At 40.0% G+C, this 26,512-nt stretch overlaps 1 protein-coding gene and 1 pseudogene across 2 annotated transcripts in view; one reads left to right on the top strand and one right to left on the bottom strand.

Moving 5' to 3' along the window:
* The window catches only part of LOC132345990 (protein FAM240B-like), a 49,079-nt gene extending 46,804 nt beyond the window's left edge, over positions 1-2,275 (top strand). The window contains exon 2 of one of the 2 annotated variants that reach the window (XR_009495645.1): positions 1,527-1,615. Coding sequence is in view for 1 of the 2 variants with exons in the window: in XM_059889507.1 (XP_059745490.1) it covers positions 1,527-1,620 (94 nt within the window). In the remaining variant the exon portion in view is untranslated. Of the gene's footprint in view, positions 1-1,526 lie in introns of both variants that reach the window. The other variant, XM_059889507.1, reaches the window with a different exon arrangement.
* A 13,309-nt stretch (positions 2,276-15,584) lies between these two features.
* On the bottom strand, positions 15,585-15,679 carry LOC112447907 (uncharacterized; annotated as a pseudogene).
* Positions 15,680-26,512: the final 10,833 nt, after the last annotated feature.

The following is a 26,512-nucleotide window of genomic DNA, read 5'->3' as shown; positions in this document are numbered from 1 at the left end:
TTGCAATCAGTGTTGCAATAAGAATACTTATACATACATTTTTCATACACGGATAATATTATGGGATAAGTTCATAGAAATGAAGATGTTATGTCAAGGATGAATGTTTAAAATATTGATAACTATCGCCCTCTTGTCTTGCAAAGAGGTTGTTTTAGTTTAAACTTCCACTCAAGTGTGGGAATGCCAAATTTTACTGTTACTCATACTGTGTGTTGTCAAACTCTTAATCACTTTTAATCTAACAGGTGAAAATGGCATCTCACTGTTTCAAACTGAATTTAATTGAGCATCTTTTATCTGTTTATTTGCCACTCATCCTAATTATGTTGAGCATGTCTTGTGAGTTTATTTGCCACTCATATAACTTCTTTAGAAAAATGGCTGTTCAAATATTTTATCCATTATATTATTTTCTTATTATTGAGTTTGAAATATTATACTTTCTAGAAACAAGTCTCTTATCAGACATGTTACATGCAAATATTGTTAATGGCTTGTCTTTTATTCTCTTCACAGTATCTTTCACAGAGTAAATGTTTTAATTTTGATAAAGTCCCAAATTTTCTCTTCTTTTATGAATCATGCTTTTTTGTGTTGTATATAAGAATTTTTTCCTGATCCCAAGATCATGAAGATATTATTTTTTGGCTTTTTTGTTGAAGCCTTAGTCTTACTTACCTTCAAGTCTATGATCCATTTTTAGTTAATTTTGCATAAGATGTGGAGTGTGGGTCAAGGGCCATGTTTTTTTTTTAATATGGATGTATAATGTTCCAGTGCCATTTTTTTTTTAAAGCTATCCTTCGTGCCAGGTGGCTCAGTGGTAAAGAACTTGCCTGCCAATGCAGGAGGTGTGAGTTGGATCCCTGGGTTGGGAAGATCCCTTGGAGGAGGAAATGACAACCCACTCCAGTATTCTTGCTGGGAAAATCCCATGGACAGAGGAGCCTGGTGGGCCACAGTCCATGGAGTCACAAAGAGGTGGACACGACTGAGCGACTGAGCACTCACACATCCTTCCTCCATTGAGTTGTCTTTGTCCCTGATCAAAAATCAGTTGTCTGTGTGTGTGTGTATTTATATCTATACTCTATTCTGTTCTGTGATCTGTTTGTTCCTTCACTGATGCTACACTGTCTTGATGATGGTAGCTTTATATTAAGTCCCAAAGTCACATAGTCTATATCCTCCAACTTTCTTCTACTTTAAAATTGTTTTGCTTATCAACTTCTTTTGCCTTTCCATATAAAATTTAGAATCAGCTTGTTGACAGCTACAGAAAAGTCCTGCTGGGATTTTGATTGATATTACACTGAATCCGCATATGGATTTCAGAAGGAGTGAATTTTGGAGAAAATTACACATTCATAGACTGTTCATTACTCTTATTAATTATTTTCTTCATTAATTTGTAAAAGCCATTTGTTTCTCTTAAGAATATTCTTCAGAAGAAAATAAACTTCACCGGACCAGCAGATGCGGAAACAAATGCAATGACCACGAATATTGTTTCTTCTCCTCAGGCTCAGAGAAGAATGGAAGCAGAGACTGGAGAAAAGGCTGAGGATGTTGGACAATCCTGATGGGAAGGAGAAGCAGGCAAGCACTGTGGGCTGAGTGCTTCCTGCCTCATCCCCTTCAAAGATGACAAACCACCAAGGGCACTTTTCTAGGAGAAAAAACTAACACCCAAGTTATGTTGACTTACTAAGCAGGACGCTCTTTATTTGCTCTCCCATTTGTGAAGGGATTTACATGTGAAACCTCCCCTAGTGCTAATGGGACTCTTTATCCATCTCAATCCTCTCTGTCACAGAGGACAGGATGACCGCCAATGGGATACGAAGCTTGGGGTATCTAATATAAAAATCTCTTGGAATTAGCACTTCCAAGTTTCAAAGATCCACGTAATGTAATTTATTTCCACATTTTCTTCTCATTTTGAAATCTGAATATTTTATTCAGGCTTACCAGGGGCAATTACTGTTTGGAAACCTGGCTTCCCTAAGTATTCTGGAAAAACAGAGTCATTTGATCTTATTTCCTGTCCCCATCGCCTTTTTTAAAATGAAGACAGAAATGCTACTGCTAACAGAAAGAAAGCTAAAGAAAGAAAGAAATCATTCTTATAAAAAGAATAATTTTTAACATTATGGTTTGAAAATGAACTGAACTAAATTATTTTCTCCTCATACAAATTTTTATAAACTTTTAATTAAAAGCATGCAGTGAAAGCAAGAGAATGTTAATAAACTTGGTTGTTGTGTCCTAATGGTGTGTGCCCTGTGTTAACTCCCTCGTGCCTGTCATGGTTAGTTCTCTGACGCTCTAGCAAGTGTCAGCTCCAGCTGCCTTTAGACACATTTTGGAATTTAAAGTCACTTTCACTGAAGCCTCCTCTTGGGCCCAGACATGATCATGGTCACAGATCAGGAGGGATTCTGTCAGTCACAGGAACTAGGGCTCCTCCACTCCTCTACCCAGGGATGCCTCACTGTGGACAGGAGCAGAGTGAGAAGCCCCAGCCAGCCAAAGAGCCCAAATGGCCAGAGGGACCCAGAGAATGACACACACAGTATTGGGGAGAGTATCACAGCACTCATAGATGCTCATAGATGCTATGTGGTGGCATAAACTTCTTCCACTGTAAAACTAAAAGAGATCCTTATGGCTGAGGGGGTCACGGGGTGGCAAGAGGGCTAGAGAGGTGACTCCACAATCCCTCAGTTATGAGATACAGAGTACAATGCTCAAATCTTTGCTATAGGCTCTTATCCAATTCAGATACAACTAAGTGAAGTGAAAGTTGCTCAGTTGTGTCTGACTCTTTGCAGCCCCATGGACTATACAGTCCATGGAATTCTCTAGGCCAGAATACTAGAGTGGGTTGCCTTTCTCTTCTCAAGGGGATCTTTCCAACCCAGGGATCGAACCCAGGTCTCCCGCATTGCAGGCAGATTCTTTACCAGCTGAGCCACAAGGGAAGCCCAAGAATACTGGCATGGGTAGCCTATCCCTTCTCCAGTGGATCTTCCCAACCCAGAATCTCCCACATTGCAGGCAGATTCTTTACCAACCAAGCTATCAGGAAAGCCCAGATACAACTAATAAGTAGTAAATTATAGCTGGGAAAAACTGAGCAAAGTTTGGGGAAAGAGGCTAATAATAAAATGGAAATTTAGTAAGGACAGAGAACCATGGGAATAAACATCAGAATACCTAACCACATCGGAGGGTCAGAGAAAGCCCCTTGAGACACTGATGTTTAAGCTGAGCCCTATAAAAATGAGTAAGAGTCATGCAGAAGAAAAGAAACAGCATGAAAGAAGAACTAAAGAGGAGCAGCAAGACTGCAGGGTAGAGGAGAGGGTCCTGGGAAGTGATGGACCCGGAAATAAGTGTCTGTGACACAGAATGAAGAGGGCAACTATTTCACAGGAGGGTGGAGATGTGAGCAGGGATCCCTGGAGCCCAAGCTAAAGATTCCGTATTGATCCACAGGGAATTAGGAAGCCCTTGACAGGTAGTGAAATGAACAGATTAGATTTGTATTTTTAATTTTTTCAAATTTTGTGTATACATATATATGTGTATATAATTTTATAGAAGTGCATAAATATACATGCTGATATGATTTTATTACTGTTTTTATTAATTTTTATTAATCTTGTTTTTACTGTCTTGGCTTGCTCCCTCCCTTTTTTCTACACTCTCTACCATCAGCAACACTTGTACCACTTTTCCCATATTAATTACCCAATATGAGGCTTCCTGTAGTTTTTCCTGTATTCACATAGCCATGTACAAACACACACACTCACATACACAACAAACACACACTCACACACACTCTACATCTACAGGACTTTGTGTGAATATATTTGTGTGGTAACAATTTACAAAATAAGATGATATCAGATTTTTCTGCATCTTGATTTCCTTACTCAACTGTTCCTGATATATCAAAATATATTTTAATACATATTTAATATTAAATACATTTTTTAATGGGATCATATTATGGTGCAGATGCACCATAATAAAGTCAACAGTTGCTTTAGAGATGGAACAGTCATGCTACATCCAGGTTTTTGCCATTTGAACAATGCAGCAGTAAATACAGTTCCTTTATTCTAGTGGTTTTGAACTGGAAAGTAAGTTGATTTTGAGGAATAGGAAATTAAAGCAAACATTACTGCAGTTTCTACTTTAAAAATGTTACTAGAATATATCCCAAAAAGGCTGGTGAAACTCCCCTGTGAACCAGCAGTCTATAAGAGTACCCTCCTTCTAAATTGCTGCCAGTAATATGTATCATAGCTGTTTTTAATTTTTTTCTAATCTGAGAAGTGTTGAGTGACATCATGTTGCTTCTTTGACCATTAGTGGTTGAGGATTTCTTTCCATTTGTTTATTGGTTTAATTTCCTCATCAGTTCAGTTCAGTTCAGTCGCTCAATCGTGTCCGACTCTGCAACCCTATGAACTGCAGCACGCCAGGCCTCCTTGTCCATCACCAACTCCCAGAGTTCACCCAAACCCATGTCCATTGAGTCCATGATACCATCCAAGCATCTCATCCTTCTCTCATCCACTTCTCCTTCTGCCCTCAATCTTTCCCAGTATCAGGGTCTTTTCAAACGAGTCAGTTCTTCACATCAGGTGGCCAAAGTTTCAGCTTCAACGTTAGTTTCAGCTTCAACACCAGTCCTACCAATGAACACCCAGGACTGATCTCCTTTAGGATGGACTGGTTGGATCTCCTTGCAGTCCAAGGGACTCTCAAGAGTCTTCTCCAACACCACAGTTCAAAAACATCAATTCTTTGGCACTCAACTTTCTTTATAGTCCAACTCTCACCTCCATACATGACTACTGGAAAAACCATAGCCTTGACTAGACGGACCTTTGTTGGCAAAGTAATGTCTCTGCTTTTGAATACGCTATCTAGGTTGGTCATAACTTTCCTTCCAAGGAGTAAGCGCCTTTTAATTTCATAGCTGCAATCACCATCTGCAGTGATTTTGGAGCCCAAAAAAATAAAGTCTGACACTGTTTCCACTGTTTCCCCATCTATTTCCCATGAAGTGATGGAACCAGATGCCATGATCTTCATTTTCTGAATGTTGAGCTTTAAGCCAACTTTTCACTCTCCTCTTTCACTTTCATCAAGAGGCTCTTTAGTTCTTCTTCACTTTCTGCCATAAGGGTGGTGTCATCTGCATATCTGAGATTATTAATATTTCTCCCAGCAATCTTGATTCCAGCTTGTGCTTTTCCAGCCCAGCATTTCTCATGATGTACTCTGTTCCTCATCAGGAAGAGGAAAAAAGAGTTCAGTACATGTAGATAGACACATAGGTAAACTCAAAGAGAGAGTCATGCCCTTGTGATAGTCTGTCATTTATACGAGTCATTTCTTCCAGGTTTCCTTTGGCTGGTCATTCTGCAGACTGGTTCTGAGTCTGCATTTGATATATCTCAGGATCCTCCTATGTGTGCACTCACATCCTCAGCCAGGACGGATTCCAGGGAAGAGGACTACGGGTAGCTTGGCATCGCTCCCCTTTTTACTTCCAAGGAGTTTTCTAGTCAGAAGATCCCCCTGACTTTGAGAATGAGAAATACGTGGACTCTTATCTCTTATCTTGGCAGGCCCAGCCTCCTCTCTAGATTTGTCCTGCTATTGATATTTTGGAGTTCCTGTCCACAGGGAATGAACTCCAATTGCTCACACTGGGGGGTGCATCTACCTTCTGCCTCAGTCAGAATCATCTAGAAAACTTTTATTAAAGTTTATGGATCCCTGGACTCCACCCCCAGAGATTCTAATTCTGTTGGTCTAGTATGGCGCTCAGGAATTATTGCATTTTCATTTGAGCTACCCAGGAGATTCTGATGCTTAGCCAGACTTGGGAATGGCTTCTCCTGAGGGGACAGGATTGAATGGAGAAAGACAAACAAAACTGAATCAGTCACCAAGGTGTACACTAGATCTCTAAAACTTAGTCATCCTGAACAACTGAAACGTTGTACCATCTTTCCATTTCTTCCAGGCTCCAGCCCCTGGCAACCACTGTGGTTAATAACAGTGTATTGTGTATCTGAAATTTGCTAAAAGAGTAGATTTTAAGTGTTAGCAGCATACATACACATACAAAATAAGGTAACTAAGTGAGATGATGGAAATGTTAATTAGCTTGGCTGTGGTAATCATTTCACAAAATATATATGTATCAAATCATTATGTTGTATATCTTAAATATATATAATTTGTCAATTTTATTTCAGGAAAGAGGGATGGAAACTGAGTCAGCATGGTAAGGCCATAGGAAAGGCATAAGGATCCAGCTTGAAAGAGGCATGGAGGTCTCATAGAGAGGTCAAGATCAGGCCTTCAAGGATGGGGAACAGCATTCCTGAGGAATGAGCTGATATTTTAGCTGGAGAGATGCATTGGGGTTAAATGAGGAGGCCCTTAAAACGCTGGCTAAGGATCTGATGAGTCTCCAAAGTTGATGAGTCTCCAATGGCAATGGAGACTCATCAAAGGTTTTTGAGCAGGGCAGTAACTTGCTAAGAACTTGTCTTAGTGACTGATAAAACAATCCTGGCAATGGTGTGGAAAATGCACTCTACAGATGCTAGGGATTGTCTTTATTAAAACTATGTTTATCCAAATAATTTAATTTGGAAAATGTACCCTTTATGAGATCTTCATTTCATTCAAGGTGAGTGAAAGTACAAATAAGAATGTGGTCTTAAGTGATGAACTATAGAGACCAAAACATGACTAATTTCCCTTAGGCTTTGACTTAAACACCTTTAAACATACAGCTTTTTATTTCAAAATTAATTAGCACATTTCCTTTTATTACCCTGTGTCATGTGATGTGTTATGTGGAAACATAAACTGAAAATGGTAAAATCTTGAATTGCACCAGATTAGAGATGAACACCACTCAAAAGGCTTTACTGAATTTAAACCACAGCTCAATTTATGATTGATAAGTAGCTATAAAAGGTCTTTTTGTCTTTGGACAAACAATCCAGTATCAGTGACAGAAGAAATGAAAGCAGAAGTTCTCTCTTTTCACAAAGCAATTAAGTGGTAAAATTGTGAAGAGCTGTCAACATCCAGATCAGTGCTGAAGCCCTCAGACTGACTTTTTTGGGGCAGACTAGCTGAAATACATGTCCAGCCAGTAGACAACATGGAACTTATAGGCTTTGCTACTGGAGACACGGTGGATGGGAATGGAGTGGGGAGTGGACACTGCTTAAAAAGATTTACTGTCCTACACATTCAGATAAGATGAGCCCAGTGACCTTCCGATAAATCAAAGGATTGTTTGTAACACTGGGCCACCTCCCCACAAAACACCATGAGCACTGAGGCACAGTTGAAGTGCAGGTGAGAAGCAAAGCCTTCCCCAAAGGAAGACCATGACAGAACAGGGTACATTGGTGTGACAGGAGAGGGTACATTACGAATGAGGCCAATATTTTAAACATTGTTTATTTGGGATTGATACTAAAATATGTTATAGTTCCTCCCACATGGAACATTCTCTTGTCTTCAGATACTTCCTCGATGCCCAGGGTGTCACTCCAGTGCAATAAATACAGGCTGGCTCCTTAAAAGTCCATCCGTCCTCAGGGAGGTGGTACCACTCAACTGGTAATGAGTCTTTTCTCACAACCAGTATCTCCTGCTATGTGATAGACAAATGATGGTAAAAGGAGTTTAAAAATGCTTAATAGATGTGTATAAGTATTTATGTGCATGTGTACCTGCTCAGTCACTCAGTTCAGTCATTCAGTCACGTCTGGCTCTTTGTGATCCCATGGACTGTAACCTGCCAGGTTCCTCTGTCCATGGAATTTTCTAGTCAAGAATGCTGAAGTCAGTTGTCATTTCCTACTCAAGGAGATCTTCCCAACCCAGGGTTCAAACCCACACTTCCTGCATTGGCAGGAGGGTTCTTTACCACTGAGCCACCTGAGAGGAAGGATAGTTTTTTTCTTTTTTAAAAAATAAATGGTGCTGGTACATCTCCTGCATCTTTAGATTTTTTTTTTAACCACTGAGCCACATGGGAAGCCCATAAGTATTTGTATATATTGGTAAAAAAAAAAAAAACTGGGTGAGATTTATAAACGTTTATATATATTTATTTAAGTAAAAGAAAGTGAACACATTTTTTTTTTTAATATTAAACAAATAACAAGACAGATGGTACACAGATATGTTAGAACAGTGTCTATGATGTTGGGACAGTGGAGGTTTGGGACCCTTCCCCAGTTTAAAACCAGGACAGGAGATCTCTATTGTTCTGATCTGATCCGTGTCTATGAAAAGTCCCGGTCACTACAGAGCTCTAAATAGGTGTTGGCAGGGGTACATTTATTTCAGTGTACAGCTGATTCTTGAACAACACAGGTTTGAACTGTACAGACCCACTTATACTCAGATTTTTTTCAATAAATGTGTATTGTAGCACTACATGACCTGCAGTTGGTTGAATCCCTACGTGCATAACCACATAACCACAGAGGGCCAACTGTAAAGTTATATGTGGACTTTCAACCGCAGGGAGTCTGGACCATATCCCCAACATTATTCAAATGTCAACTGTATTAAAAATTAAAATAGTAGCTTATACCCATGGTTAAGATAAAAGCTCACAGTATACTGAGGAATGTTCCCTCACAGAGCTTTTCCTCAGAAGCTCCCACAGCACAGGAAGGTGAGTGAGCTGTGAGAGCAGGGAAAGCCCAATCCTGGATACTGATCAAAAGTCCTCCAAAGATCAGCATTTTAAACACTGATTTTTTCCCTTCCTTCCTTGTTCCCTTGACTATTTGTCCCTCTGTAATTACTCTTTTTCACCTCTTTCTTTAGCTTAAATAAGAGAGGGAGGCAGAGTAGGCTGAACTTTTTAAGACCAAATACTTAGCACTTTTCTGCAGTATCCATTTCCTTACCAGCACCTGGTGTCTCCAGGAGGGTCCAGCTGAGTGAAGCCCCACAGCACTGCCTGGATCCCTGCACTATCAGTGGATGAAACTTCATGTTGATCTATCTCTGTTTCCTGGTCAACCAACAAGTGCCCCTCCTCCTTCCAGAAGTTAGTTTAAAACACAAGTCTGACTCTGAAGATTTGGTCATAAACATAACTGAAAACAGAGCCAGGTCTCAGAGGAATTAGTCTTGGTGTAAGACCTCAGAATCAATGATGATGCCTCGAGGTCAGGTCAAAGTTGAACTTTTCTTGTCGACCTTGCACTAAGAACATGTCCAGATCACAACCAAGAAGAACCTTAAGTTTTCTTATAAGACTAGTCGAAAAATAGAATGCAAGAATTCATCCTCCAAATGAGTACAGAAGATTGAATAATGTGGCTGCTCAGTGGGTTGGAAATGTGCAACAAATAAATCACAGACTTTAGGCTTATTCTAATATTAATATTGCTACCCCAGTTTTCCTTGGTTGGTATTTACTAGGTATTCTTTTTCTAGTTCTCTATTTTCTGCTGTCCTAGTCTGACACATATTGAACATAGGGTGAAACAACACAAATCTGGCATCATTCTTGTTTTGCCTACCTGCCAACTAAAGCACACGCAGTAAACCAAGTGCCCCCAAATACAGCACAGGGCGGGGACCCTGTGATGATAAGTGGACATGAAGGAGTCCCAGAAGACACCACTTGAATTATCATGTTTTATCTTTTCCCTGTCAGGTCTTATGAGTGGGAGGACAACGCCAAATAATAAAATTTGGGTGTTAAAACTTGGTTAAAAAAATAAGAGTGTTTAACTGGGGCTAACTTTTTAAAGAAAGCTGAGCGCAGAATTGATGCTTTTGAACTGTGGTGTTGGAGAAGACTCTTGAGAGTCCCTTGGACTGCAAGGAGATCCAACCAGTCCATCCTAAAGGAGATCAGTCCTGGGTGTTCATTGGAAGGACTGCTGTTGAAGCTGAAACTCCAATACTTTGGCCACCTGATGCGAAGAGCTGACTCATTGGAAAAGACCCTGATACTGGGAAAGATTGAAGGCAGGAGGAGAAGGGGACGACAGAGGATGAGATGGTAGGATGGTATCACTGACTCAATGGACATGAGTTTGGGTAAACTCTGGGAGTTGGTGGTGGACAGGGAGGCCTGGTTGCTGCAGTTCATGGGGTCGTGGAGTTGGACATGACTGAGCAACTGAACTGAACTGAACTTTTTACCAAGTGTGACCTGATGATACTTTTCTTCCAAGATTCTTCCTGTTATTAAATTCACAGTATTTTAAAATAAATATTTAATAATTAGCAGTCAACTATTAATGGGCAACTCTCTTGGATGGAATAGTGGTTGGGAGAGTGAATAACAGAGGGAACAGAAATCTACAAGTCTAGCTTTCAAGTGTTGCTTGCTAAGACTGTGACCAAGACTCAAATACAAAGTTGTTAGTAGATTCAAGAGGTTAAGTGTATAGATTTTGGTGTTGGCAGATATGGAAGCTAATCACAGGTCTGCAAAGTTACCTGGGGGATGTGCCCCAGCAGGAATCCCAAGGACACCAGGACAGAGCAGATATATCTCTTCTGCTGCCATGAGTACAACCTTTGTGCTTGGCAATGCAATTCAATTCTGATGCAAACTCCTAGAGTTAGCATCAGACTTCACAGGTCCCCAACAAGACCATCCCCCTTTGAGATGCCAGCTGCAAGTTCAGGGATTCCCAGGCCACTTATTCTTTTGACCAAATGGTTACAACTCCAGGAGGCCCCCATAACTCCGCTTAGTTTCAACAATTCACTTGAATGACTCACAGAACTTAAGAAAGCACTATCCTTATAAATACAATCTTATTAAAAAGAATTCAAATCAGATGAAACAAAAGAAAAGATACGTAGGGTGACATCTGAAACGGTTATGAACACAAAGTTTCCATGTCCTTCCCCATGGAATCAGGGTGCATCACCTTCCTCAGACTTTACTGTGTTGTTCCCCAGCCAGGAAGCTTAACCAAGCTTCAATGTCCAGAGATTTTATTGGGATTTTATTGTGTAGCCATGATTGGTGGAGTCACTGGCCATGTGACTGAACCTAATCTCCAGCTTCTCTCTCCTCCCAGGAGATCATACTGGCTCAAAACCTCAGTCCTCTAATTACATGGTTCATCTTTCTGGTGACCAATCTCTATTCTGAGTTATCTTGTTAGAAGAAACTCTGGTATGATCCCAGAGGCTCATGAACAACAAAGATATTCTTATTACTCAGGAAATTCCTAGGATTTAGTCTCCTTCCCAGGGACAAAGATCAGGCAAACTCTTTATTATAAGGAACGAGCTTCGTACTCTGGGACAACAAGGGGAAAAACAGGATGGTGACATCCCAAAGACTGAGCTTTTGTTTAAAAGCCATAGATAAGAGACTATTTAAACCAGTCCTGATATGCAATGGAACTTTAAATAGACCATATGATCAAATCCAAAATGTTCTGTTTAAACCAAAATGCTGTTTACTGGCAGGGGCTTTCCATATGGCTCAGTGGTAAAGAATCCACCCACCAGTACAGGAGATACAGGAGACATGGGTTTGATCCCTGGTCCTTTTGAGCAGGGAATGGCAACCCACTCAAGTATTGTTGTGTGGGAAATCCCACAGACCGATGGGCCTGGTGGGTTACAGTCCATGGGGTCACAAAGAGTCCAACATGACTGTGCATACTCCCGCCCCTCCCACCCCCCACCACACACACACTGTTTACTGGCAAGTCGAAAGCATCCGACTACCCCACAGATTGTGTGTTCCTGAGGGGGACCAAAGCAGTTTGGAGGCTATGAAACAGACTAGCACCAACCTAAGTTATCAAATAAGTGATATGAATTTGAATAACAATACAGTATTTTGCAACTAGAATATTTTAAATATGCAATTTGAATGTTTTTATTAAGTGATTCGAATCATTGTACCAACTTTTTGGTGCCTTCTTCCACTTGCAGACCAAAGCTAACATTCAGGGCTAAATTAACAAGAGAATGGTGCTTGGTGACTAAGGAATCAGAACAGTGACAAACTGCCCTACATTCTCATTTTTTGACTCTTTTTCTTTCACTCAAGGTATACTATTACCCTTCTATTTTCATGATGGAATGCTTTCCTTAGATATACTTGTAATATTTGTTTACATGTAGCCTCATTCACATTTGTACTGTATTTTCTTGAGGATACTTCAAAGGTCATCTAGGTTGACCTTTGAAGATTAACAGGTTTCCCTCAATATATATTTACCATCAAACCTACAGGTTTACCTCATACTTGTAACCACTTTTAAGTTGACTATGACTAGCCAATTCCAGGGCCATAAATTTTTGAACTTACCCTAGAATTTGGCCTTTATACAAGCTAAGTTCAGTTCAATTCATCGCTCAGTTGTGTCCAACTCTTTGCGACCCCATGAATTGTAGCATGCCAGGCCTCCCTGTCCATTACCAACTCCCAGAGTTCACTCAAATTCACGTCCATTGAGTCAGTGATGCCATCCAGCCATCTCATCCTCTGTCGTCCCCTTCTCCTCCTGCCCCCAATCCCTCCCAGCATCAGAGTCTTTTCCAATGAGTCAACTCTTCGCATGAGGTGGCCAAAGTATTGGAGTTTCAGCTTTAGCATCATTCCTTCCAAAGAACATCCAGGACTGATCTCCTTTAGAATGGGGTGGTTGGATCACCTTGCAGTCCAAGGGACTCTCAAGAGTCTTCTCCAACGCCACAGTTCAAAAGCATCAATTCTTTAGCGCTCAGCTTTCTTCACTGTCCAACTCTCACATCCATATATGACTACTGGAAAAACCATAGCCTTGACTAGATGGACCTTTGTTGGCAAAGTAATGTCTCTGCTTTTGAATACACTATCTAGGTTGGTCATAACTTTCCCTCCAATGAGTAAGCGTCTTTTAATTTCATGGCTGCAATCACCACCTGCAGTGATTTTGGAGCACAAAAAAATAAAGTCTGACACTGTTTCCACTGTTTCCCCATCTATTTCCCATGAAGTGATGGGACCGGATGCCATGATCTTCGTTTTCTGAATGTTGAGCTTTAAGCCAACTTTTTCACTCTCCTCTTTCACTTTCATCAAGAGGCTTTTTAGTTCCTCTTCACTTTTGCCATAAGGGTGGTGTTATCTGCATATCTGAGGTTATTGATATTTCTCCCAGCCATCTTGATTCCAGCTTGTGCTTCTTCCAGCCCAGCATTTTTCATGATGTACTCTGCATATAAGTTAAATAAACAGGGTGACAATATACAGCCTTGACGTACTCCTTTTCCTATTTGGAACCAGTCTGTTGTTCCATGTCCAGTTCTAACTGTTGCTTCCTGTCCTGCATATAGGTTTCTCAAGAGGCAGGTCAGGTGGTCTGATATTCCCATCTCTTTCAGAATTTTCCACAGTTTATTGTGATCCACACAGTCAAAGGCTTTGGCATAGTCAATAAAGCAGAAATAGATGTTTTTCTGGAACTCTCTTGCTTTTTCAATGATCCAGTAGATGTTGGTAATTTGATCTCTGGTTCCTCTGCCTTTTCTAAAACCAGCTTGAACATCTGGAAGTTCACGGTTCATGTATTGCTGAAGCCTGGCTTGGAGAATTTTGAGCATTACTTTACTAGCGTGTGAGATAAGTGCAATTGTGCAGTAGTTTGAGCATTGTTTGGCATTGCCTGTCTTTGGGATTGGAATGAAAACTGACCTTTTCCAGTCCTGTGGCCACTGCTGAGTTTTCCAAATTTGCTGGCATATTGAGTGCAGCACTTTCACAGCATCATCTTTCAGGATTTGAAATAGCTCAACTGGAATTCCATCACCTGCTATACAAGCCAGAACCTTTTAAAATGATGTTTTCTTGACATTTTATTGTTCACTTGAAGCCTTTACATGTCTTTCACTGGTGGGGCATGAATAAAGAATGGTGTTACCTCAGATGGGACTGGGATGGTGGCAGGCATTACAGAGAAGTTTAAAGCAGTGAGGAGAGAAGCTCAAAAATATGATGCTACTTCTGCCTTGGGTGGATCTCAAATGTGTATGTTTTTGATTTTCCAAAATCAGTAAATGAAAAGGCAGCTGTTCAGAGACTCAAGGACTGTGACTGAACATGGCATTTAGCTTCAGTGAATTAGCACATAGCATCTGCCTTTTATGCTTGATGCTTCAGAAGCACTCTAAAGACTGGTAATCCATGGGTCTAAAAGACTAGAGTTGAAGACATGAATGCTTTCCTAGTTATATTCACCTAATCCTATTTTATCTACCACCCATACCATGTATGGTTTAGTCAAGATTCTCTCACAGAGCAGCCTTTCAGAAGAAGAAAAAGTTATTTTTGTCAGCTGCCAAGTGGAGCGGACTGGGTGTTATACCTGTTTTCTGTCTTGGGAGTGGTCATGGGTTCTCACATGTCCCATGACAAATGTGCCTCAGAGAACAAGTCATGCTGTGAACCAGATCGTATCACTAGAAACCCTCCGAGAAATCAGTGTGAGCCTAGGCTGACCCTGCACCAATGCCCCACGTGTAGAATCCCCTGCACTGGTGGCTGCAAACTTCCTGAGACTCAGAAACTCAACAAGTCCAAAACAAGAAGTATGATCACCCCTCCAAACTCCTTCTATCTGAGGTTCCTGACTTAAGCACTGGCACCACCATCCATCCAGAAGCATGGAGATCTTTCTTGATTGGTTTCTCCCCTCATCCCACATAGCAACCTTTCAACAAGTTCAGTCATTGGCCCTCTGACTTTTCTCAGATTTATTAATATCCACTTCTCTCCACCTCAGCCTCAACACCCTAGTTCAAGCGACTTCCATCTCTCTTCTGAAGAACCCGGACACTTCCCAGCTGACCAACCACATCCACTGCCACTCTGCCCACTTTCCATCCTCTATGTTTGCATAACAATGTGAAAGTGTTTAATGCTAATAAAGTACATACTTAAATTGGTTAAAACGGTAAATTTTGTGTTAGGTATATTTTGCCACAGTATAAAAAGTGAGTATGGTGTTGGGATGGTTCCATTGCAGACAGAGAGAACAGCAGGTACCAATGTCTGTGGGAAGACAGAGCATGGATGAGAGGAAAGCCAGCAGGGCTGGTTTGTCAAGATTTGGAGGATGTTTTATGGCCTGAGATGAGGCTGAGGTCACAGGCAGAGAAAAGGCCATAGAAAATCTGGATATTGATATTTGTCCTGAGATCAGTGGGAGATTGTTGTTGAGCCTTCAACAGGACAGCAACAGAAATATGTTTTAAAAAGTTGCCATGGACTAGGATGGAAAGGGGAATCTTGTGGCTCAGACGGTAAAGCGTCTGCCTACAATATCAGCCCTGCTGGCTTTCCTCTCATCCATGCTCTCTCTTCCCACAAGACATTGGTACCTGCTGTTCTCTCTGTCTGCAATGGAACCATCCCAACACCATACCCCTTTTTATACTGTGGCAAAATATACCTAACACAAAATTTACCATTTTAACCAATTTAAGTATATACTTTATTAGCATTAAAGAGTTTCACATTGTTATGCAAACATATAGAACACTTCACAAATTTGTATATCATCCTTGAACAGAGGCCATGCTAATTGTATTGTTCCGATTTCCGAAGTGAGCACTTTCTCCCTTTTGACTGTAAAGTTTGATTCATCCTGCGTTTATTCAGGGAAGCATTCCAAGACCAAGGCCATCACAAGTCATACATCCCCTTGACTGCCCAACACCCAGTGTGAGTTTTATGCTTGTTCCATTGACATCTGCTCTCTCTCACTAAACTATGAACTCCTTGAAGGCAGTTCTCATTGTCTAAACGAATGCTAGGTACACAGTGGAAGCTCAGTGTATCCTAGTTAAATGAATAAACAAAGAAATGCAATTCTACCTTCAGTGAAGACCATCTTTGACATTATAGAAAACACTGCCTTGAACTCCATTCCAGAGAAAGAACTTGACTTTTGAAAAACTAAAATCATTGATAAAGGGTGTTTTTTCCCCTTTTCTCAAAGAGAAGACTTATTAATTCAGACTTTATCTCTCATAAAAGAGGAAAATACCTGATAGTTTTTATTTTTTATATTAATTGAATATTTGTATTTAATTGAATATTTATAATTGTATCCATTTTCTATGAGATCTTTATTTTTTTAAATTTTTATTGGAGTAGAGTTGGCTTACAATGCTGTGTTCATTTCTGTTGTACAGCACAGTGAATCAGTTATACATATACATATATCCACTCTTTTAGATTTTTTTCCCATATAAGTCATTATAGAGTATTGAGTAGAGTTCCCTGTGCTATATTGAAGGTGCTTATTAGTTATCTATTTTATATATAATAGTGTGTATATTGTAAATAAGTTCATTTACACTATTTCTTTTAAGAGTCCACATATAAGCAATATTATACGATATTCTTTTAACAGTAGGTTTTCCTTTGATTCTATTCATCAAGGTTTCACACTTATTGAATCTACACTCAGACTTCTGAAGGAGTTTGTAATTTACAAAAACTAATGTAAACTATAGCTTTTTTTGCCAAAGCTTGAAAGATACCCATCATGATGCTGCCCCACCACATCTGCAGAGAAGTCCCCACCACTCAGTGGGGCTCATAGTGGGGTCTGGAGATGGCTCTCCCTAGAACCTGAGGTACGTCTGCACCCATCAAGTTCATGGAGAACTTGTCATTCCTGACTTCAAGAAGCCCTGCAATGGGCCAGACTGGGATAGATTTAAGATTTCATGAGACCAAGGATGACAGCCCTGAATTATAGAAAGAACAGCTGACATGCACATGACCTTTCATACTTTATGGGTTGTTCATAACATCAGGAGCTCTTAGGGAGCAACATCAACAACAGCATCCTCAGTTTAAAGATGAGGGGAAAACATTCAGAGGTCAAGCAACTAGTCCAACATCCCTCAGCCAGTATCCACGTCAGATTTAGCGTGTAGTTTTGATGCCTAAACCCTTGCTTTATTAACTCTACTTTGCTCAATATGTCAATAACTACCACATTTTTTCAAAGGCAAGGTCAATGCCAACAGCATCCTAGAAATGGTATAAATAAATTCCTCTGGCCACTTTGCACCATAGGTGAATTCATAGAAAGTAGAAACAAATGCAGCCTGTACTTATAAGGCCCTTTAATGAGAAGCCAGTTCATTGGAAAAGACCGTGATGCTCAGAAAGATTGAGGGCAAGAGGAGAAAGGAGTGACAGAGGATGGGATGATTGGATGGCATCACTGACTCAGTGGACATGAGTTTGGGCAAACTCTGAGAGATAGTGACGGACAGAGAAGCCTGACATGCTACAGTCCATGGGGTAGCAAAGAGTCAGTAATGACTTAGTGACTGAACAACAATGTGCTCAAACACTTAACTTACCACTGTAATTGCACATTTTGTGGTTATTCAATAAGTGCGTTTGATTCACTGGCTGATCAAAAGTCTAGAGGTATCACATGATGATCAAGACTGCTTGTTAACACACAAAACCCTAAAAATTCTGGGTCCATGAGTTATCCCCAGGCTCTGGTTCCACTGTGTACAGGCTTGAAGCTGTTTCCTGTCCTGGCATTCGGCAAAGTTTCACTTAATGCCATCTGCCTCCAAGCACAGCCTCGGATAGGCTGGGTCTGTTGGTTTTCCTCTAAATCTTGCCTGTTCCCACCCTCTTCATAGAGAACATGGTGAAAAACACACTAATCTCTTGGATCAAAGTGAGAACAAAACGCATAATTCTCCCACTGCAGGATCAGGTGCTTAGATAACCCTGTTGGCTTTTGGCTGAGGAGGTGTTGAAAGGGAGAGAGGCGCCTGTCATGAGGTCATGGACCAAAACCTTCGGACACTTGTCCCCTCGCCACCACCACTCATGTTCATACTTGGCCCCACTGAGCCAAAGTTTCCAGTGACCAAAAATGTCCCTCAGTCTGGCATTTCCCATCTCCCAGTTAGGTTTTCCTTTTTTCATATCTATAAATCTGCCTTTTGTCACCTCTGCCACATGTTCCCCACAGCTCCCTATGGCCCTTACCTCCTCTCCCCTTGGCCACAGCTCATTTTTTTAGTATCAACTGTCAAAAATCTAACTGGAGGTCTTCTCTGGTGCTTAGTGGTATAAAGAATCCACCTGCCAATGCAGGAGACGCAGGTTCAATCCCTGATTGAGGAAGATCTCACACGCCTTATGGCAACCAAGCCTGTGTGCCACAACTACCGAGCCTGTGCTCTCGAGCCCAGGAGCCACAACTACGGAACACATGTGCTACAACTACTGTAGCCCACACCCTGGAGTCCGTGTTCCACAACGGGAGAAAGCTAAGTGTAGACCCTGCTTGCTGCAACTACAGGAAGCCCACACACAGCAATGAAGAGCCAGCACAGCCAAAAATAAATAAATGAAGTCTAACTGGAGCAGAATGTAAATAATTCAGCTTTACTCACTCAGCAATGTATGCACACATTCCACAAACTTTTATTATCTATCTCCATCTTAGGTATTCCAAAGCTCCTTTGTTTAAAAAAGAAATATTTCCAGGGTTCCTTCATCTCTTACTTCAGTGGTCTCAACTTTCTACTAAAAGACAAAATGTGATCTGCTGGAGAATGGAATGGCAAACCACTCCAGTATCCTTGCCTCAAGAACCCCATCAACAGTATGAAAAGTCATATTTATGTTAAGTAATACCTTATATATAGCACTTAAAACTGGTTTTACGGTTTAGAATATAAGATATAGAGAATATAAGATATTAGAATATAAGATATAAAGAATCTCAAAGATTTCAATCATTTACAATCATGAAGTATCCTACTGAAACATAATCACTGGCCCTGAACACATATATTATCTATTGCTGTGTAATTACTCCAAAACTTACTGACTAGGTAATAAATATCTATTATCTCTTACAGTTTATTTGAGGTAAAAGAACTTAGGGTGGTTTTGGCACTCCGTCTCTCACAGGGTTGTAGTAGGCGAGGGCTGTCAGGATCTGATAAGCTTGATGAGCTGGAAAACCAACATGCATATTGGCCAATTCATGTGGCTGGCAGTAGGTACTGGTTGTTGGTACCTAGCCTCTACCTAGTTGGTACCTAGTTCTCTACCATATGGGCTTCTCCACAAAGCTGATTGAATATCTCCATGACATGATTGATGGCTGGCTTCCCACAGAGCAAATGTGATGAGAGAGGTGGAGGTTATATCCTATTTATGGCCCAGTCTCAACAGTCACATAACATCACTTCTATTCATTAGAAATAAGTCACTATGTCCAGCCAGCATTCAAGGGGATGGGAATCAAGCTGTACATTTTGAAGGGATAGATGTTATAATTTGCAGGCATGTTTTAAAATCATCAATGGTTATATAGAGATGCAAATTATTTTAAAGCTTTATAGTTTATTTTGAGGTACAATTTATGTAAAGTAAAATTCATAAATCTTAAGTGTACAGCTGAGTAGTTTTACATGAGTATATACCTAGGTAATCACCACCTAGATCAAAATATAGATTTTTGTTGTGTATAACATATAATATTTTCATCATCTTAGAAAGTTTCATTATGTGAATTACACTGAATTTTCTATGTGCACAATCACCATGTACAAACAAAGACATCTCTAGCTCTTTGTGTCTCATCTTTGTAGCTTGCCTTTACTTTTGATTTTCCCTACTATTTGGGACCTCCAGTTGAATAGATGTGATGTGGGTGGACATCCTTGTCTTGTTCTCAACTTAGGAGAATATGTTCAGTATATCACCATAGGTAAAGTAAAGTGTTAGTCACTCAGTCATGTCTGACTCTGTGATCCCATGGGCTGTAGCCCACCAGGCTCTTCTGTCCCTGGGATTCTCCAGGCAAGAATACTGGAATGGGTAGCTATTCCCTTCTCCAGGGATCAAACCCAGGTCTCTTGCATTGCAGGTAGATACTTTACCATCTGAGCCACCTGGAAAGCCCAATATTTCACCATATTTACCTGTAAGTGGTTTATAGATAATTTTGATCAGATTAAGGAAGCTCCATTCCTAATTTGGTTAAGTTTTGGCTATAGACATTTAAAGAAAAATCAGAGCTCATGACTTTACTACTTGATCCTAAAAGTAAAACATTAGCTAGAGTATTGCCTTTACCTGCAAATGTCCCTTATTTAATTTAGAGAAAAATAATGCCAGGTCTACACATAAAAAAAAAAAATAAATTGCCAGAGCAGTCCTCAATTTCCAAATATACCAGTCTTCAAAAATGTATTTGTCAGTCCTTTGTAAATTGCAAGATTTTCTGACATGGAAGCTTAATTATGTTTGGCGCTTAACTATATAAGCCAACTAGAAAAGTGTATTTAATCTACCTTGTGCTCAAAGTTACTGTCACAGCTACTGGTGGGGGATGGTGGTGGAATTCTGGGGAGAAATGGAAGGAAGAAGAGGAAAAGCAGCAGCAGCAGCTACAGCTCATGGGGAAGACAGTTCTTGTCACAGACTACCACACAACCCCAAAGCTGGGTGTGGCTGCCATTTACAAACTAGCATCACATGAATCAGGGCTCTCTGAAGCCCACCATATGTGGTGAAGAATTTTTAAATGTCTCAGCACCCAGCACATATAGCTCTAAAAGCAATAAAGTTTAAAATAAGAATGTTGGAATAGCACTGACAGATCAGATCAGATCAGTCGCTCAGTCGTGTCTGACTCTGCGACCCCATAATCGCAGCACGCCAGGCCTCCCTGTCCATCACCAACTCCCGGAGTTCACTCAGACTCAAAGGGTCTCCAAATTCATTGTCACATTTATTCTTCATAGCAGCCCTACGAGGTTAGCAGATGAGGGCACTGAGATTTAGTGACTTGCCAAAGATCTCCCAGGCTAGAACATTTGCACCCAAGACCTGATCCAAGACTTAGGGCATGCAAACTTCATTACATCATGTTGACAATCGATTGCCATTTTTTGTATGTTCTCTTAATTCCTGCAACAGGTGTGTCATGCTTAATGTAATTTTTTTGATTGTTCATCAAAGAAAGATTGTTCATCTTTTATTATTATATATTTTAGTAGTAGAAGAAATGATTGTGGTCAGATATATATATATATGAAAATTATGAAGGCCATGGTTTAGATTAACTTAAAAGACATTTTTTATGAAGTCCCCCTTTTTCTCCTTCAGAGTGGTCCTTGAGCATCAATCAGTGTTTGGTGGTTGCTTCTAGTAAGTCTTTGCTTCATTAATTTTGGTTGCTAAGTAAGGAGATCCACCTTTATCTGGGTGATTCAAAATCATGCTTCTCCTGTGAACTGCTCTAATCTTGGCCTTGCTGGCAGATAGGCTTGCAACCCAAAATAAGACTTACTTCTCACCTACTCATTTTCTGTTCAAATCCTCCTTTATAGTAGGATGAAAAGCTAGGAGTTGATATCTTCTTTGCAGTTTCTGTGATTACTTGTCCTAGAGGTTTCCAGATCTGAAATACATAACAACTTGCAAATCCAAGAGCTGCAATACCCAGCCCCACAGCCACCAAACTTCTTGCCAGTCCACGGTCAGATATTGGCATCTAATAGCTTGGGGGTGGGGAAGGGTGAGGGTTGTAGGGCAGGCCCTCAAAAGAGATGGCAATGCTGCCAAGGGCTTAATGTAACTTTAGATGTTACTTTGATGTAAATTGAAGCGACTGCTCTAAAAATGACTATTTTTAGATCCCGAGCCTTGATCACAGTGCGTTTAGCCATTTGGTTGAACAAATTGTTTCTTCATCCACCTTCATGTATGTACCTTTTTCACATTTTAGAAATTCTGCTCCAAAACATCTATTGATATAACACTTGTCAAATAAATTTTGACATGTCTTTAAAAAAAAGGAATTCTGTTTCAGGTGACAAGGTATAAAACTGGGACAAAGCTGATAAGGAAACAGTTCTATAATTTGGCAAGTATCCTAAACGTTACCCACCATAAGACTAATAATAATGATGAAAATCGATCAGCATCATCATTTCATTCATATCAGCACATCTGTTTCCCACTGCCATATGCAAGGCCCTGCCTTGGACATTCAAGTCATTAGCAAACAAATCTCAATTTACTAATACCTCCTTATGTAATAGATATTGAGAACATATTTGTTTTTCAGATGGAGAAACAAAACGCATATATAAGGCACTGAAGAATGTACACATTTTAGATGTTAGGTTGATTTTTACAGTATATGGTGTTCTGCAAGGATGCTTTTGAGACCAGATACACAGGCAGTGGTGAGCAGGTGAAGCATGTCTCTGGTCTCCATTTACCAAAGTCCCATTTAGCAAAGGACATTCAAATGCACCAGAGGGGAATGACATCAGGGCACAGAGAGGCCTGGTGATCCCATTTCTAAGTGAGGCAAATGTGGATCCATCCAAAGGGCTGATAAAAGGGCAACTAGTTGGGTTGGATATATGCCAGGGTAACTATGACATAAAGATCCAGCAGGACAATGAAGGGAATCTCAATGTTTAAAGAATAAATGACAGCCTCTAGGGAAGACAGACTCACTTTTCTTAAAGTTTTTTATTTTTAATATTTGAGCCAGATGACATCAGTGTCAAATATGAAAGGGCATATTTCCAAAGGCTGTTAATACTAGTCTCATTTGCTGTGTAAACAAGAAGAGAAGTCATCAAAGCCAGAATGTCATTACTCCTTGGATTCTGAACATTCTAGAAGAGATTATTGCTCTGTTTTTATTACTGTTGTTATTAAATCATTGATTGGATCATCCCATGGAACATGAAAGTTTATAGCAAGATTGATTTTTCCGAAAGTAAAGCTGCAAAAGTACTTTAGTGTGGCTTATACCTCCTTAATTTTCTGAAGTTCTCTTAAGGGAGAAAGCCAGTGATATTAACAGTTGGTAGGCAGGATTTCAAAGGCTTTTTGAGGGCTCTGGTTGCATGAAATCTTTTTTTAAAATTACCACCCCTCTAGACATTTATTTTAAAGTGTCTATCATGGCTTTGATGACTGCCAATCTAGGTTTCAGACCTCTCCTCAGCTGCCATGAGATTAGTACATCACTTCCCACAGATAAAAGGATGGCAAGAACCCCTAGCCTCACTGGGAAAATCAGAGAATAGACACTGGCAAGAACTCTGTCTTTTCTGGAGGTCACCAGAGAAAAGTAAGGTGTTCTGTCATCCTTCCCTAATAGGTGATTTCTTAAGCTAATTATTATTTCCTTTAAACATAGTCTCTACAAAATATCACAGGAAATTAGTTTTATACTCTCTCTTTTCTTAACATTTATTTTTGTTTATTTATTTATTTTAATTGGAGTCTAATTACTTTACAATATTGCAATGGTTTTTGCCATACATTGACATGAATCAGCCATGGGTGTACATGTGTTCGCCATCCTGAACACCCCTCCCACCTCCCTCCCCATCCCATCCCTCAGGGTCATCCCAGTGCACCAGCCCTGAGCACCCTGTCTCATGCATTGAACCTGGACTGGTGATCTATTTCACATATGGTAATATACATGTTTCAATGCTATGCTTTCAAATCATCCCACCTTTGCCTTCTCCCACAGAGTCCAAAAGTCTGTTCTTTATATCTGTGTCTCTTTTGCTATCTCACATATAGGGTCATCGTTCCCATCTTTCTAAATTCCATGCTGCTGCTGCTGCTGCTGCTAATTCGCTTCAGTTGTGTCCGACTCTATGTGACCCCACAGATGGCAGCCCACCAGGCTCCCCCGTCCCTGGGATTCTCCAGGCAAGAACACTGGAGTGGGTTGCCATTTCCTTCTCCAATGCATGAAAGTGAATAGTGAAAGTGAAGTTGTTCAGTCGTGTCCGACTCTTAGTGACCCCATGGACTGCAGCCTACCAGGCTCTTCCGTCCATGGGATTTTCCAGGCACAAGTACTGGAGTGGGGTGCCATTGCCTTCTCCGTCTAAATTCCATATATATGCATTAATATACCATATTGGTGTTTTTCTTTCTGACTTACTTCACTCTGTATATTAGACTCCGGTTTCATCCACCTCATTAGAACTGATTCAAATACATTCTTTTTAATAGCTGAGTAATATTCCATTGTATATGTACCACAGCTTTCTTATCCATTCATCTGCTGATGGACATTTAGGTTGTTCCATGTCCTAGCTATTGTAAACAGTGCTGCGATGAACATTGAGGTACACATGTCTCTTTCAATTCTGATTTCCTTGGTGTGTATGCTCAGCAGTGGGATTGCTGGGTCATATGGCAGTTCTATTTCCAGTATTTTAAGGAAAATCCATACTGTTCTCTATAGTGGCTGCACTAGTTTGCATTCCCACCAACAGTGTAAGAGGGTTCCCTTTTCTCTATACTCTCTCCAGCATTTATTGCTTGTAGACTTTTTGATAACAGCCGTTCTGACCGGCATGAGAAGATAGCTCATTGTGGTTTTGATTTGCATTTCTCTGATAATGAGTGATGTTGAGCATCTTTTCATGTGTTTGTTAGCCATCTGTATGTCTTCTTTGGAGAAATGTCTGTTTAGTTCTTTGACCCACTTTTTGATTGGGTCATTTATTTTTCTGGAATTGAGCTGCAGGAGCTGCTTGTGTATTTTGGAGATTAATTCTTTGTCAGTTGCTTCATTTGCTATTATTTTCTCCCATTCTGAAGGCTGTCTTTTCACCTTGCTTATAGTTTCATTAGTTATTCAAAAGCTTTTAAGTTTAATTAGGTATCATTTGATTATTTTTGCTTTTATTTCCATTACTCTGGGAGGTGGGTCATAGAGGATCCTGCTGTGATTTATGTTGGAGAGTGTTTTGCCTATGTTTTCTTCTAGGAGTTTTATAGTTTCTGGTCTTACATTTAGATCTTTAATCCATTTTGAGTTTATTTTTGTGTATTGTGTTAGAAAGTGTTCTAGTTTCATTCTTTTACAAGTGGTTAACCAGTTTTCCCAGCACCACTTATTAAAGAGATTGTCTTTTCTCCATTGTATATTCTTGCCTCCTTTGTCAAAGATAAGGTGTCCATAGGTGCGTGGCTTTATCTCTGGGCTTTCTATTTTGTTCCATTGATCTATTCTTCTGTCTTTGTGCCATTACCATACTTTCTTGATGACTGTAGCTTTGTAGTATAGTCTGAAGTCAGGCAGGTTGATTCCATTCTTCTTTCTCAAAATTGCTTTGGCTACTCAAAGTTTTTTGTATTTCCATACGAATTGTGAAATTATTTGCTCTAGTTCTCTGAAAAATACCATTGGTAGCTTGATAGGGATTGCATTGAATCTATAGATTGCTTTGGGTATATACTCATTTTCACTATATTGATTCTTCCAATCCATGAACGTGGTATATTTCTCCATCTATTTGTGTCATCTTTGATTTCTTTCATCAGTGTTTTATAGTTTTCTATATATAGGTCTTTTGTTTCTTTAGGTAGATTTATTCCTAAATATTTTATTCTTTTCATTGCAATGGTGAATGGAATTGTTTCCTTAATTTCTCTTTTTGTTCTCTCATTGTTAGTGTACAGGAATGCAAGGGATTTCTGGGTGTTAATTTTATATCCTTCAACTTTATTATATTCATTGATTAGCTCTAGTAATTTTCTGGTGGAGCCTTTAGGGTTTTCTATGTAGAGGACTGGAGAAGGCAATGGCACCCCACTCCAGTACTCTTGCCTGGAAAATCCCATGGATGGAGGAGCCTGGTAGGCTCTAGTCCATGGAGTCGCTAAGAGTCGGGCACGACTGAGTGACTTCATTTTCACTTTTCATTTTCATGCATTGGAGAAGGAAATGGCAACCCATTCTAGTATTCTTGCCTGGAGAATCCCAGGGACAGAGGAGCCTAGTGGGCTGCCGTTTATGGGGTCACACAGAGTTGGACACGACTGAAGCAACTTAGCAGTAGCAGTAGCAGTATGTAGAGGATCATGTTATCTGCAAACAGTGAGAGTTTTACTTCTTCTTTGCCAATCTGGATTTCTTTTATTTCTTTTTCTTCTCTGATTGCTGCTACTGAAACTTCCAAAACTATGATGAACAGTAGTGGTGAGAGTGGGCATCCTTGTCTTGTTCCTGACTTTAGGGGGAATGCTTTCAATTTTTCACCATTGAGGATAGTATTTGCTGTGGGTTTATCATATATAGCTTTTATTATGTTGAGGTATGTTTCTTCTATGCCTGCTTTCTGAAGAGTTCTTTTTTGTTTTGTTTTGTTAATCATAAATGGATGTTGAATTTTGTCAAAGGCTTCCTCTGCATCTATTGAGATAATCATATGGTTTTTATCTTTCAATTTGTTAATGTGGTGTATTACATTGATTGATTTGTGAATGTTGAAGAATCCTTGCATTCCTGGGATAAAGCCCACTTGGTCATGACGTATGATCTTTTTAATATGTTGTTGGATTCTGATTGCTAGAATTTTGTTAAGGATTTTTGCATCTATGTTC

This window comes from Bos taurus, chromosome 8 (genome assembly GCF_002263795.3).
Source record: "Bos taurus isolate L1 Dominette 01449 registration number 42190680 breed Hereford chromosome 8, ARS-UCD2.0, whole genome shotgun sequence".
Taxonomy (NCBI): Eukaryota; Metazoa; Chordata; class Mammalia; order Artiodactyla; family Bovidae; genus Bos; species Bos taurus.
The sequence above is the reverse complement of the archived record's forward strand: the minus strand, read 5'-3'. Positions and strand labels throughout refer to the sequence as shown.